Raw genomic sequence first — 15419 nt, 5'->3', positions numbered from 1 at the left:
GGGGCAAGTGTTGAGGAACTAATGTTTGACTTAACATCCCTGGCTCCAACATCTGAGTCCCCCTCAGACAGAGCCTTGCCCCTCTCTCCCATTCTCTTTCTTCTTATTCTTCAATAATTTTTCCCCCTGATAGACTAGTAGGTTTAAAAATAACAGATAAAATGTATTATGTTACATTTTATATGAAAGATGTATTATGTTACATTTTACATGAAAGGTACACTTCAAAGATGTTTGCATTTTAACAGAAGATATGGTCTTAATTCAAGTAAGAAATAGCAAAATTTCTGTCAACAGTGAAGGGTATGTTTGGTTTAGGTTTGGGGAAAAGGGATGGGAAGGAAGCTAATTAGTGACCTTAGAATCTCACCAGGTAGAAGGCTAACTGCTACATATAAATGATAAATGGACATCATGTGTTCATGGATGATCTTATTTCTCAATAAATCTGTGGAGACAATAGGAATATAAAGAGAAATCTTTAAGATAATTGCTTTATGAGTATTTTAGGGGTTTCATGAATGATGCTTAAATTATTTAACCTGAATTTTGAATTATTTTAAACTGGAATCCTGATGAACCTGTTATGCGCTCCCCCTTGCGATTTGGAAAACTAATAAAATATTCAAATAAATACTAATGAATAATAATGCAACACTTATGCTATTAGAACCATTGGACTGTTATAGACAGTTTGCATAGCAAAGAATAGTGTAGTCCAATACACTGTTTTACTCATAGTGGGCAAAGATGTTAGTGGAATTGAATGAATAGTATTATACATGACAATGTTATAACTTATCTAAATTCATTCTATAATATAATCTAAAGGATTTTTCCAAGTTATGACCTGCTTAAGTAATATAATCTTCCACCTAAGATAGATGGAAATTGCTCAAAGTCCAGATCAAACCCCCTATCTTAAAACAACATAGGAGTAGTAAAAACTCCTTGTGAGGTGGCTATTTCAATAATGAAGAAAATAATCTCATATCATACTTTAAGCAATGTATAACTGTAGGGTTTTTGTTTTTGCAGTTGCTTTTGATTACTCTCCACTGATTACTTGGAAAGAATTCCAGTCATTCATGCCCTGGGATATAGCCATTCTTGTTGGTGGAGGGTTTGCCTTGGCAGATGGTTGTGAGGTAATAATCTGTGTCTAAGATTGCTGTTGTTGTTGTTAATCCTCACACAAGAATATTTTTCCTATTGATTTTTAAAGACAGTGAGAGGGAGGGAGGGGGGAAAAAGAGAGAGAAACGTCAATATGAGAGAGACACGTCTATTGGTTGCCTCCCATAAGTGCCCAACTGGGCCTGGAGAGCAAACGTGCAACCCAGGTATGTGCCCTTAACTCTGAATCAAACCTGTGAGCCCTCTGTGCATGGACCAACACTATAACCACTGAGTCACACTGGCCAGGGCTGTGTCTAAGATACTTAACAATGAACTAGGCTGCTCCAAAGAAGAACATGGGGACATTCAAGCTTTTGTTATATTCAACTTCATCCTGTCATTTTAATGACACAGGTTTCAATAGCCATGCAGTAAGTAAGTATATCATACAGATGAGGTGAGTTCAGAGTTCAAAACATTTTACAGGCTCCAAGCATAAGTTTTTATGATGCGTGTCAAAAGAAATAAAGCATAGAAGATTAGAATTCTTAATTCATGAAATAGTATTAGAAGACTAGCTTAATAAGAAAAAAAATAAAAATCATACATATGGTGACTACTAGTGAAACATTTTTTTGTTTATATTTTTACCTTATTTCATGATGTATCTGAGTAGCTCTCAGAGTTCTCTGGAATATATCATGGTCCTAATGTTGTCAAAGAAGGACAATAAAAAATAATAGTAATGTATTACATTATTTATTTATTATATTATTTATTACATATTAAATATATTAAAGGTACTGAATACACGTTTGTGGAATAAAGTCCTGAGAGAATTTCACATAACCATGACTAATATTGTATTCTTTCTAATTTTAGGGAAAAGTAAAACCATAAGTGGATTAGAGTTGGCTATTTCTTGGCCTACCTATCCAGTTGATAGAAAGTAGATATCTGGGGAAATCACTGTCCCTTGAAATTGTCTTGGTCATTATAGGATTGGTTCAAAAATTCCATAAAAATCCTCTACTCGTGGACAAATTAAAAATCTCCTGTTTCTGGATTTTATAGCCTTCTGTGAAACACTCAAAGCTCATGGCTGTTCCATTTTCTTATTCTGTTATCAAAGTAAAAATGATGGTGAGAGAGATGTTTTGTATAGCATTTTAGTTTCTGGGAAGTTAAGTTTTTATACTTTTCAAGGCAAAAAACTACCTGCTCTGTTCTCTTCTTAATAACCTCTAGGGAGACTGGTTTTAGCGTCTGACTTTATTGTCAATTTTTCTGTATTATATTTGGATACTGAGCTTTCGGCAATAAGATTTAGTAATAGATGAAATTCTGAGTGCCACTTACAAAGTCGTTTTCAGCCTACATTTGGCTTGCCTTGTAGACTGCTCAAATGTAAGTGAGAGAAATATAAGACAAATAGACTTTTCCACTAGTCCAGCAGATCTGGTTTCTCAGAATCAATAACCTTCATTCCTCTGCCTGCTCACTTGAATTGTGAGGAAATCAGAATCAGCAATTCTGACCTAAATATGAACTTAGGTTCATCTTTCCTCCCCAGAATATCTGTCTGGATTGGACTCTCAAAAGAGGTTTTAAAAGCATTGGCCAGACCCTAGTCTAGCAGAGTTTAAGGAAATGAAAAGGTATGCACCTAGTCTGATGTAGTCGGCTCTCTCACTGGAAGGATGGGGAACCCCTGGAAGGAGGTCTAGTTTGCTATGAAAATCCTAGGACTACTATTCTAGGAATATCCAGAATAGCCCTACCTTTGGGTGGTGGGGTGGAAGCCATGAGCTTAATAAATCTGATTATGGGCAAATATGGCCCTAGAAACTGGTTTTACAAAGTTTTGAAGAGAGTTAATTTTTTAAAATTTTGTCCCAAATTGTAATTAGGAAAATGTCCAGAAATAAATAACCCTTCTAATTGGGAACCATGACATAGCATTCACCTCACTGCAATTCCCTCTCTCTTAAGTGTCCCTTGATATGTTTTAACATGTTTGAACTCTCATGTCCTGGTAGTCAATTTCAAATTCTTATGGGTGAATAACTCTTCCTCTCCCTTTTTCACACATTCCTGAGTTAAAAATGGAAGAATTAAACACTATTTTTTTCAGCTGCTTACTGACATGGCAATAACAGAACATAAAAGTGTCAATCCATAAAGATAAAGAATTTATACCAGGAACAGTAACATATAAGAGATGTTAATATGATTTAAAATACAGAAACAGGATATTTGAGGGGTAACTGACTTTATACTGTGGAAATAGTAGAGAAGGATGAAATTTATGGACCTGAAAAAGGATAGCCAACAAGAAACAAGCTGATCCAGCCACAGGATCCTGAAAGGGTTTAGAAATTGGAAGCAGCAGATTAACGGAAAGCTGGGGTAAAATTCAGTAATAAAGGTGAAGGATGGCTTCAGAAGTGTATAAGGAGCTGTGAGTCTCACAAATACTCTCTCCAGACCTGAATAGACAGGCAACTGCTCTCTTCCCTCCTTAGTAGAAAATTTAGATTTACTCTGTAACAAAATTGAATCAGTGAGACACTGGCTCACAGCTTAGTCACCTACAGTAAAGTATTTTTCTTAACAATCTTTGACCAGACACAAAGAACTTTCAAAATCATTATTTTGTTACCTCCCTTTTAAACATAAATGGACTATATGAAGCCATCAGATAGTTGAGGAAGCCTCTGATACAATAACCAGTAATAAGCAAGAAAAATTGAAAAGAAACACATGAAAGCAAAGAAAAATTTATGAAACAAAAGAAATTTTTAAAAATTTATCATTGAGGCCCCCAAGAGATTTTACAAACAGTAAAGACATGCAAAACAAGTAGAATGTTACTTTTTAAATAAAGGATAAACAGAACATAAGAAAGATCCACTGAAGATGAGAAATATTGTAAAAGAAATTTAAAAATTCAGTAGCAGTTAGAAGATGAACTTATCTCAGGAAATAAAACAAAAAGGTGAAGAGAAGGTAATATAAAAAAAAAGATAAGAAAATTAGAGGAGCAATTCCAAATCTCCAACAGCCAACAAACAGGAGTTTTAGAAGAAGGAAAAGAAGAAAATAAAAAGAAATAGAAGGACATTTCTAAAAATAATACAAGAAATTTCCAGAACTGAAGACTTTGAGATAATGGACTGAAAGAGCTACTAAGTGCCCAATATTAAAGCACTAGAGGCCCAGTGCACAAAATTCATGCAGGGGGAGGGGGTGTCCCTCAGCCCGGCCTGCACCCTCTCCAATCTGGGACCCTTGAAGGATGTCCTACTGCTGGTTTACAGGGATCGGGCCTAAACTGCCAGTCGGACATCCCTCTCACAATCCGGGACTGCTGGCTCCTAACTGCTCACCTGCCTGCCTGCCTTCCTGATTGCCCCTAACCACTCTGCCTGCCGGCCTGCTCACCCCCAACTGCCCCCTGCCACTGGCCTGCTTGCCCCCAACTGCCTCCCCTGCCAGCCTGCTCACCCCCAACTGCACCCCCCTGGTGGCCTGATCACCTCCAACTGACCCCCACTGATTGGCTGAGGGGCTGAGGGCTGTTTTCAGGCTGGCCACACCCCCTTCAGGGTGGGGGTCCCCACTGGGGTGCCTGGCCAGCCTGGGTGAGGGGCTAATGGCTGTTTGCAGGCTGGCCAAGCCCCCCAGCGGGGACCCTCACCCCATGGGAGTGTGGCCAGCCTGGGTGAGGAGCTGAGGGCTATTTTCAGGCTGGCCATGCCCCTGGTGATCCAGGCTCCCAACCCCTCCTTTTTTTCTTTTCTTTCTTTTTTTTAAGTGCTTCCTTGAGCAGAGGCCAGGGCTGGCTGGAAGCAGGTATCTGGGATTTATTTATCTTCTATAATTGAAACTTTGTAGCCTTGAGCGGAGGCCAGGGCTGGTCAGGGCGGGCGGGAAGCTTGGCTTCCTCCATCACCGGGGGCAACCCAAGCCTCCTGCTTGCTCCAGCTCTGTGGCCGCCGCCATCTTTGTTGGGCTAATTTGCATACTCACTCCTGATTAGCTGAGGGTGTAGTGGAGTGATGGTCAATTTGCATGTTTCTCTTTTATTAGTGTAGATTTCATGTAGAATTTCAAAACCTTGGGTGTGATGATATGATCCCAATGGCTTCCAGAGGTGGTAGTGAGGGAAGGGGGGCACTATATTTGGTATAATCTTTGCTAGCAGCATCTAAACATAGATAAAATCCATTCTTACGATATATATAATTATATTTTAAGATGAACTTCTACCAATATGACTTAAATGGTATGCAGACTTTTTTCCATCTAAAAGTAAAAAAACAAACAAAGGTATAAATCAAGACCACAAATAACATACATAATATCTGGTATCCATATCTGGGGATATTTTGCTAACTTTCGATCTAAGGGTATACTGCTTGTAATTAGAGCTTTTCTAAGAGCTCTATGCCCAGGCCAATCCCAATTTGACCTGGGCATAAAATTCACACATGCAGTAGTTAAGTGAAATCTCATAAATGGAGGATTTTCCCAGGTGGGAGTAGAGAATAGAATAACATACCTATTAATTTGCATCCAGCTGATTTCTTTGTATTATGTACAATGAATCAAAGATCAGAATGTCATCAGACTTTCTGGCTGAGCAATAACTATTTCAATTCTATAATTTTACAAGAGCTAAAGTATCAAAACAGTGTGAAAAGAAAATAAATAGGTTTTCAGACATGCTGAAACAAACAAACAAAAGCAAAGCCTCCCATTCACCAACTCTCAGAAAGCTATAGAAGAAGGTCTCCACCAACACAAAGGCATTAAAAAGAAAGGATTCCCACAGAAGGAGGTGAGGGGAGCTCATAGTGCACCAGTGAAGAGAGGTCTCAGAACAACAACAGTAGAATTGACATGAAGGGCAACTAGTCCAGATGGAACAGAAGGAGGGAATACTCCAGGACAGACATCTCCCTGGGGGAAAATGAGAAGGAACAATATGTTTGTCTACTTGTGGGGAGTTTTCCAATTTTTCTGGAGAGTATGCTGAAAATCCGTGACAGGTACTTAGAAAACCAAGCAAAGAATGAAGCCATTATTTCCTGGGAAAACAACAGTAGAACAAAACAAAACAAAAAACAAATATGATCACAATACATTAAATGACTTGGTATGAAGAATGTTCATATAATCATAATGGTAAACTTTAAATATTGATTTCATAAAAAATGTTGGTCTATGAGTATAAGGGAATGGAGGGAGAGGAAATATATGTGTGGTGGATGAGATCTGGTGAAAGAAAACAGAATCCTTACTTGAGTCAGTAAATAATGTCTAAATTTGAAAATTAGGAAAAAGGGTAATTTTTAAAAATAGCCATAAATACCTAAACATAGCTCTAAATAGCTAATCTCAGTTGAAAGTTGTCTCTACGGAACACTATTTAGGAGTGGAGAGAGGTACACCAGAAGGGCCACTCTTTTCTTAAAGTCCTATAGTTCTGGTTATAAATATCCACATATATTAATTAGATAACCTTAACATTTAATTAAAAAATATAGGAGATAATTCAAACTTTCTAAAGCATATTGGTAGTGTTAAAATAAAAATAAATGAGAGCTTCTCCAGGTCAAAGCTACCCAGATCTGCCAAGCCACAGGGAAATATGAGAGGTTAAAATTATATTTTAGAAACAGAGTTCTTAGAGAAAATAATGTTTGTTATACATTTAAAGTGTCCATTAAAATGAACTATTAATGAATAACAAATGTTGTAAATTTGTTTTTGTAGGCATCAGGACTATCTATGTGGATAGGAAAGAAATTATCTCCTCTAGGATCATTACCAGTATGGCTAATAATTCTGCTATCTTCTTTGCTCGTCACATCTTTAACAGAGGTAGCCAGCAATGCAGCTACCATTACTATCCTTCTCCCAATATTATCTCCACTGGTGAGTATCTCACTTATCCCATTTATATTCTTTATCAAAAGAGCAGTGTTCTGCTTTGCTTATTCTCATATTGTGGAATAGAATCATTTTTGGCCTGAATGGTCCTCCTGGAAATCACTGGTAGAAGGGTCCTTATTTGCATTCCTACCTTTTAGGAGACCTCAACTCAGCAGAACTCTTTTCTTCCACATTCAAGCAGCAGGATCTTAACCACTTACCTTCTATTCACCCCGATTTTCAATTTGCAGATAAGTGGGACAAAACAAAAAACAGATCCTTTCCAGCTGTAAGACTTTTTGGTCCAGTGTTTCCTGACAAATTTAGTATTTAGACCTCTAACTCTGACACTTCCCCCTCCAGATTAGTTCTGAATTTCTGAGAACTGCTTCATATACAGTAAGTGATTGAAAACCTAGGCTTACACTTCAGGCTTCAAGCTTAAATATCTTAGACACAATTCTCGACTGCCCAGGGAAGAATTTTCAGAGATAAGTAAGAAGCAGGTCTGCAAGGAGAGAGAGGGATAGACTGTCTTCCCTTCTTCTTCCCACCTAGCTAGCAATGACAAGAAATAGCTTTAAGTCAATGTTTTTCTTATTGGGACAGATGGGTTTGGTGAAAGGAAAGCATTTTAAATTAAGAGGATTGCCCTTCTGGAATTTTTCTGCTACTAGCTCAAGGGGCATATGTTAGCATTCTTGAGCTGATGCTTCAAATTAGAAAAGAAATGTTGGAATTTAAATTGGCAAGTAATGTGTTGTGTTTTTTTTTCTGGTTTTTATTTCTCAACATAGAGCAGCTAGAAAATTATGTGATAAATTAAGAATCATGCTAACTTTCTTCTGTGATGATTCCTAAGCAAATTTTAAAGTATATATGTCACACAGGCAGTAAAGTTCATGGGATGATGAGAAGCTTTGGGGCCGGAGGGGCCTGAGACCCCACCTAAGCTCTACTGCTTGTCAGCTGTGTGTTTGATGAGTTACTTTTAGACTTGTCAGGCCTTGGTTTCTTCATCTGTTATTTGGTCATAAGGGCATTGTGAAAATTGAGTTATATGTTATATTTATATATGTGTATATATATGTATGTATACATATAGTTTATTATATTATTTTATACATTACATATAATACATGGAAGCTTCATATATTATATATAAACACATATATTTTATATACAGGTAAACACTTGGCATAGCACCTAGTGTCCAATAAATAATAAGTGGTTGCTGTTTTTGTTTAGTTTCTGGAATAAATGAAACTTGACTTTTCTAAATAAACTGAGATAATACTTAAATGGGCACTAATAAGCATATAAACAAGAGGAAGAGACATTATATGAAAAATATTCTTCAAGTTATAACTGAATTTATGTATAATTTTATGTCTTAGGTTTCTACCTGCTTCTGGGAGTTTGTTATTATAATTTTGCTTATATTTATGCTTGATGCATCTCAAAATATTACTTAGACTCTTTTTTTTCTTTTGCAACAGGCTGAAGCTATTCACGTGAACCCTCTGTATATTTTGATACCTGCTACTCTGTGTACTTCATTTGCATTCCTCCTACCAGTAGCGAATCCATCCAATGCTATCGTTTTTTCCTATGGCCATCTAAAGGTTACTGACATGGTGAGTGAGCTGAAAGAACACTGTCAGGCTCAGGAGCCAGTTTTTGTAAAGTCTTAGCTTCTCTCTCCTTTTACATGTGAATCAACTGCCATGAAAAAACTTGGCTTGAGTTCTGCTTCTGAGAGTGATTGTGTCATAGAGTGATTCTGGTTATAGAATTGTTTTGAAGAGTGATAACCAGAAGCAAACATGTCATTGAATGTATAGTCAGGAATACAGAGATCCTGAATGTAACAGCAAAGCATAGAATATGGTCAACACAAAGGCTCACCCTTACATGTCAAGATCAGATCTAACTCGACCTAGGATAAAGGAGAAAGGGCTAATGAAATTTAGCAATCAAGCACTGTGGTTTACTATCACCAATATTTGTGCGACTGACATTGGCTCTGAATAAGACATGAGGCTCAGTGCCTGACTGATGCAAAGTCATCTTTCTTGTTCTGATTTAATAGTGGAACCTGAAGTGAAAGCACAAGCAAGTAATAATAGAAAATCTAAGATACAAAACATGCACATTTTTGCCAAATATGAAAGTAGTGATAATCAAGAACTAGTTTGAGAATATTCTAGTCTCCTCCCAATTTTGATTGCCAACTTCCAAGCCAAAACAAACAAGAATATAGCCAAAGTAAATTTGGGGAGCTTGCTATGCAAATGAGACTTCAAGTTAAGTCCCAGATCCCTTCCCTTCACACAGATTGCTAAACCCCTCAAGGTAAAAATCCTGGAAACACCCCTATGCAGAAGTCATGTACTATCATTTTGGTAAAGACAATGTGAATAACATAAGCAATGTCCTTTGTATGTGAGCTTTAAAAAGAAAAACGAGGTTCTGGAATAAATGAGCAGCTTGCGTGGACAGGAGAGGGGATCTCTGTAGTAACCACTGCTAGGTGTGCGCCTTTGGCTTTAATGCAGAGGGGCAAAGATAAGCAGATAGTAAATATTTGGGGCTCTGTGGGCCACATGGTCTCTGTCACAACTCCTCAACTCTGCCATTGTGTCATGAAAGCATTCAACAACAATATGTAAACAAATGGGTGTGTTGTTGTCCTATAAAACTTTATTTATAAAAACAGTTCATGGGCAGTAGTTTGCCAGCCTCTGTTTTAATGGATAGGAAGCAACTTTGAGATTGTTTCATGGACACCAGATTGATGATGTCAGAGCCAGAAACCGGGGAATGCTAAGAAAGATGAATAGAAGTGGCATTATTAAATCTTAATAAGAGAATACTGAAGGGTAAACTATTAATAATATTGACTATGAAGGATCCAGTTGTCACATAGTGACCTGAACTTTATCCACTGAAATACAAAACCACAAAATCTAATTTTAATTTAACATGAAATGGTAGATTTTTTTTTTTTTTAATCCTCACAAGAGGATATTTTTAATGATTTGTAGAGAGAGAGACATTGATGTGAGAGAAACATCCATTGGTTGCCTCCTGTACTCGTCCCTACTGGGGACTAGGAATAGAACCCGCAACCTAGGTATATGCCCTGACCAGGAATCGAACCCCAAACCTTTTGGTGTACAGGATGATGCTCCAGCCAACTGAGCCACCTGACCAGGGTGAAATAGCAGATTATTAAAGGGATTTTTTTCTCTAATCAGAATGGCCAGTATATTCCCTAAGCGGAACTTCTCTAAAACTCTTCAGGTGAATGGCATTTAGTTGGGGACAGATTCTCTTTGGAAATGAATGAAAGAACTCATTGTTTTATGAAATCAATGATTTATACTAATAATTCAGTATGCATATAAATACATTCTGTAATGGTATTCCAATTCCCTTAGATTTTCTTTTTAGGAGACTGATATTTATGCTCTTTCCTGTTAAGGTTAAAGCTGGACTTGGCGTCAACATTGTGGGTGTTGCTGTGGTGATGCTGGGCACATTCACCTGGATTGTGCCCATGTTTGACCTCCATACTTACCCTTCCTGGGCTCCTTTAATTAGTAATGAGACCATGCCATGACAAGCACCAATGCTCTGACCATCCTGTGGTGAGTTTTGGGAACCATTAAGAATTCACTGCAGAATTTTACTCTGAAAAACTGATGACACATTTAAGTCCATCCTGGTGTAGCTTCTGCACTTCCAGTGAACACTCAAAACCTGCTGTCACAACTCAGTCTACATTTCCTTTGAGATGCAGCCAGAGTGTCTAAGTGCCTTCATCAAGAAGCCCACAGTTGGGATTTTGCGCATGGACCATAAGTATCCTGCTTCATCACAAGAATAATTTATAACTTGACCTTCAAAGAGATTAGGTCATTTGTTTCATCTTACCATTTGGGTTCAGTGTAACATTTCAAATGTCAATTTATCGTTTGAGAAACTTCCCATGAAGCTATATATAGAAAATAAAAAATACAAGTTAATTACATACTTGGATAAATTATTTCTGTAGTGTTGTTCAAGGGAATTTTCTGAAGAAACAAAATTGTGGTCATCTTGTGGTATAAAAGCAAAATTTAATCTAAATAAATGTGAATCCAATAAACAACAGAAACCTCATATGTAAGGACCAATTTCCACTTGACCTTATGGTTAGAGTAATATAATTTATACTTTTATGATCTCAGTGCACTAAGAAATACATTTTGTAGACCTATGATTTGCACCATTAGCACAGTTAGAAAAGAAAGCTAAATACTGTAAAACGATTACGACACTTAAGTATAATAATTTTGCCTGAGTGTTTATCTTATTTTAGAAATACATAATGTCATATACAAAGAAGGTGATTCAGAAATTTAAATGAATTTTCACTGCATATATAGATGTAGCAAAAATCACATAACTCCATTATATCAACATTGAAATTAAAAAAACACAGGGAAAATAAGGAATGAAAAATTAAAACTATTGGTATACTTATAAAAAATATAAATTATTTATGGACAAACCACAAAGAGAAAAGAATTGAACATTTAAACAAAAGTAGGGGAGAAACCAAGATGGTGGCATAGGTAAACACCTTAACTGCTGCCTTGCACAACAATATCAAAACTACAACTAAAAGACAAAACGTACACCATCCAGAACCACAGGAAAGCTGGCTGAGTGGAAATTCTACAACTAGAAGGAAAGAGGAAAGCGCATTGAGATACAGAGGAGCTGCAAAGGGCTGAGGTACGGAGACACGTGAGCGCGCGGAGAGGAAGGGCGGCTGAGTGCACAGGTGGCTGAGTGCGCGGCTGGCTTTCTAAAGCAGGAGGGAGACGGAAGCTCCCGACTGCACTGAACTCCAGTTCCGGGCGAATTTCTCGGAACCCAGACTCATTCAGGGAGAAACTGGACTGTCTGGCAGTGGGCGAAACTCAAGGGCGGCTTTCTCTCAGAGGTGCTTACAGAGATTACTGAGGGACACTGAGACCCAGGGGCCTCATAGGGCAGGGCTGATGGGAAGCCAAGGCTGTCTGCTCTGCCCTGAGACTCCACCCCATCCAAGCTGAGCACAGAGACTATTGCAATTTGGCAAGTCTTATCTCATAAAGGTGTCTCCAGCCCAGAAGTTCTCCCAGCGTAGACACAGCTGATCCTCACAGCCAATTGTCCTGGAGGTCAATTTCTCCCAGTGATACCAACAACAACCAAGACTTAACTACAACAAGACTGTGCACACAGTCTACAAAGGGGTGCACCAAAAGTGTCCACCTCAGGTAACTGGGGAGGCTGAGCCATTGGGCCCTATAAAACACCTACCACACAAAGCTACTCTACCAACCCAGGGAAGCAGCAAAAATGCAGAGACAAAGAAACAGATCACAAATGAAAGAAATGGAGGAAAGCAAACAACTGGATATAGAGTTCAAAACCATGGTTATAAGGTTTTTCAAGAATTTCCTAGAAAAGGCCGATAAATTTAACAAGAACCCCAAGGATATGAAAAAGGACCAACTAGAAATTAAACATACACTGTCTGAAATAAAAAATATCATACAGAGACCTAACAGCAGACTAGAAGATCGCAAGAATCAAGTCAAAGATTTGAAATACAAAGAAGCAAAAAACACTCAACCGAAAAAGCAAAAAGAAAAAAGAATCCAAAAATTTGAAGATAGTGTAAGGAGCCTCTGGGACAACCTCAAGCGTACCAATATCCAAATTATGGGGGTGCCAGAAGAAGAGAGAGAGCAAGATACTGAAAACCTATTTGAAGAAATAATGACCAAAAACTTCCCCTACTTGGTGAAAGAAATAGACTTACAAGTCCAGGAAGCGCAGAGAACCCCAAACAAAAGGAATCCAAAGAGGACCACACCAAGACACATCATACTTAAAATGCCAAGAGCAAAAGACAAAGAGAGAATCTTAAAAGCAGCAAGAGAAAAACAGTTAATTACCTACAAGGGAGCACCCATACGATTGTCAGCTGATTTCTCAACAGAAACTATGCAGGCCAGATGGGAGTGGCAAGAAATATTCAAAGTGATGAATAGCAAGAACCTACAACCAAGATTACTCTACCCAGCAAAGCTATCATTCAGAATTGAAGGTCAGATAAAGAGCTTCACAGATAAGAAAAAACTAAAGGAGTTCATCACCACCAAACCAGTATTATATGAAATGCTGAAAGGTATTCTTTAAGAAGAGGAAGAAGAAGAAAAAGGTAAAGTTAAAAATTATGAACAACAAATACATGTCTATCAACAAGTGAATCTAAAAATCAAGTGAATAAAAAATGTGACGAACAGAATAAACTGGTGAATATAATAGAATCAGGGGCATAGAAAGGGAGTGGACTGACAATTCTCGGGGGGAAAGGGGTGTGGGGGTGCGGGAAGAGACTGGACAAAAATTGTACACCTATGGATGAGGACAGTTTGGGGGAGGTAAAGGCAGAGGGTGGGGTGGGAACCAGGTGGAGGGGAGATATGGGGGGGAAAAAAGTGGAACAGTTGTAATAATCTGAACAATAAAGATTTATTAAATTAAAAAAAAAAGTAGGAAGAGGCCCGGCTGGTGTTGCTCAGTGGTTGAGCATCAACCTATGAACCAGGAGGTCACGGTCGATTCTCAGTCAGGGGGTATGCCCAGGTTGAGGCTCAATCCCCAGTAGGGGGCATGCAGGAGACGGCTGATCAATGATTCTCTCATCATTGATATTTCTATCTCTCTCACCCTCTCACTTCCTCTCTGAAATCAATAAAAATATTTTTTAAAAGAAGGAAGAGAACAGTCTTCTAGCTCTCAAGATGTGAAAGAATAAAGTCTATTGGCATTTCAAAATTAGACTAAAGTGGGGGAAATGATAATCAGAAACAAAAAAAGATGGGTATATAGAAAAAGATGGAAAAGTTAAAACAGTAATTCTCATGAAAAAAATAAAAGTTAAGGCTTAAAAAACACCTTTGCATTTTTTAATTTTCATAAAAGTCATCAAACCTGATTTGGTTTTATTGTAAATTAAATATAGTAAAGATGATTTTTATTAAAGACTAGAGGTCCTGTGCACAAAATTCGTGCATGGGGTGGGGGTGTCCCTCAGCCCAGCTTCACCCTCTCCAATCTGGGACCCCTCAAGGGATGTCTGACTGCCCGTTGAGGCCCAGTCCCAGTAGGATTGGGCCTCAACGGGCAGTCGGACATCCCTCTTACAATCCAGGACTGTTGGCTCCCAACTGCTCACCTGCCTGCCTTCCTGATTGCCCCTAACCGCTTCTACCTGCCAACCTGATCACCCCCTAACCACTCCCCTGCCAGCCTGATTGATGCCTAACTGCTCCCTTGCCAGCCTGTTTGCCCCTAACTGCCCTCCCCTGCAGGCCTGATCTCCCCCAACTGCCCTTCCCTGCAGGCCCAGTCGCCCCCAACTTCCCTCCTCTGCCAGCCTGGTCACCCCTAACTGCCCTCCCTTGCAGGCCTGGTCCCTCCCAACTGCCCTCCCCTGCTGGCCATGATGTGGTGACCATCTTGTGTCCACATGGGGGCAGTCATCTTTGACCACATGGGGGCAGCCATCTTGTGTGTTGGAGTAATGGTCAATTTGCATATTATTCTTTTATCAGATAGGATTAGATAGTCTAGAGGACTGGTGCATGGGTGGGGGCCAGCTGGTTTGCCCTGAAAGGTGTCCCGGATCTGAGTGGGGGTTCCCTTGGGGCATGGGGCAGTCTGGGTGAGGGGCCTGTGGTGGTTTGCAGGTTGGCCACGCCCCCTGGCGACCCAAATGGAGGCCCTGGTATCTGGGATTTATTTATCTTCTATAATTGAAACTTTGTAGACTTGAGTAGAGCCAAGCCTCCTGCTTGCTCCGTGGCCACAGCCATTTTTGTTGGGATTTATTTATTTTCTATAATTGAAACTTTGTAGCCTTAAGCAGAGGCCAAGGCAGGCCAGGGCAGGTGGAAAGCTTGGTTTTCTCCATTGCCCGGGAAACCCAAGCCTCCCGCTCTCTGTGGCCACAGCCATCCTGGTTGGGTTAATTTGCTTACTCGCTCTTGATTGGCTGGTGGGCATGGCTTGTGGGTGTAGTGGAGGTACAGTCAATATGCATATTACTCTTTTATTAGATAGGACTGGAGGCCCGGTGCACAAAAATTTGTACTCTGGGGGAGGGGGTCCCTCAGCCCGGCCTGCGCACTCTTACATTCTGGAAGCCCTCAGGGGATGTCCAACTGATGGCTTAGGCCTGCTCCCAGTGGGGAGCAGACCTAAGCTGCAGTCTGGCCTCCCTCTGCAGGAGGTGACCAGGCAGGCGATCA

At 39.3% G+C, this 15419-nt stretch overlaps 1 protein-coding gene across 1 annotated transcript in view; it reads left to right on the top strand.

The window, feature by feature from the left end:
• Positions 1-11216, top strand: part of SLC13A1 (solute carrier family 13 member 1) — a gene marked incomplete at its 5' end in the record, with an annotated part of 94652 nt that extends 83436 nt beyond the window's left edge. The window contains 4 exons of the mRNA XM_080665527.1: positions 1039-1148; positions 6901-7062; positions 8559-8696; positions 10547-11216. Of these exons, the coding sequence (XP_080521653.1) occupies positions 1039-1148; positions 6901-7062; positions 8559-8696; positions 10547-10684 (548 nt within the window). The 3' untranslated portion in view covers positions 10685-11216. The remainder of the gene's footprint in view (positions 1-1038; positions 1149-6900; positions 7063-8558; positions 8697-10546) is intronic.
• Positions 11217-15419: the final 4203 nt, after the last annotated feature.

The sequence above is a fragment of the Plecotus auritus genome, assembly GCF_963455305.1.
Source record: "Plecotus auritus genome assembly, chromosome: 4".
NCBI lineage: Eukaryota > Metazoa > Chordata > Mammalia > Chiroptera > Vespertilionidae > Plecotus > Plecotus auritus.
The sequence above is the reverse complement of the archived record's forward strand: the minus strand, read 5'-3'. Positions and strand labels throughout refer to the sequence as shown.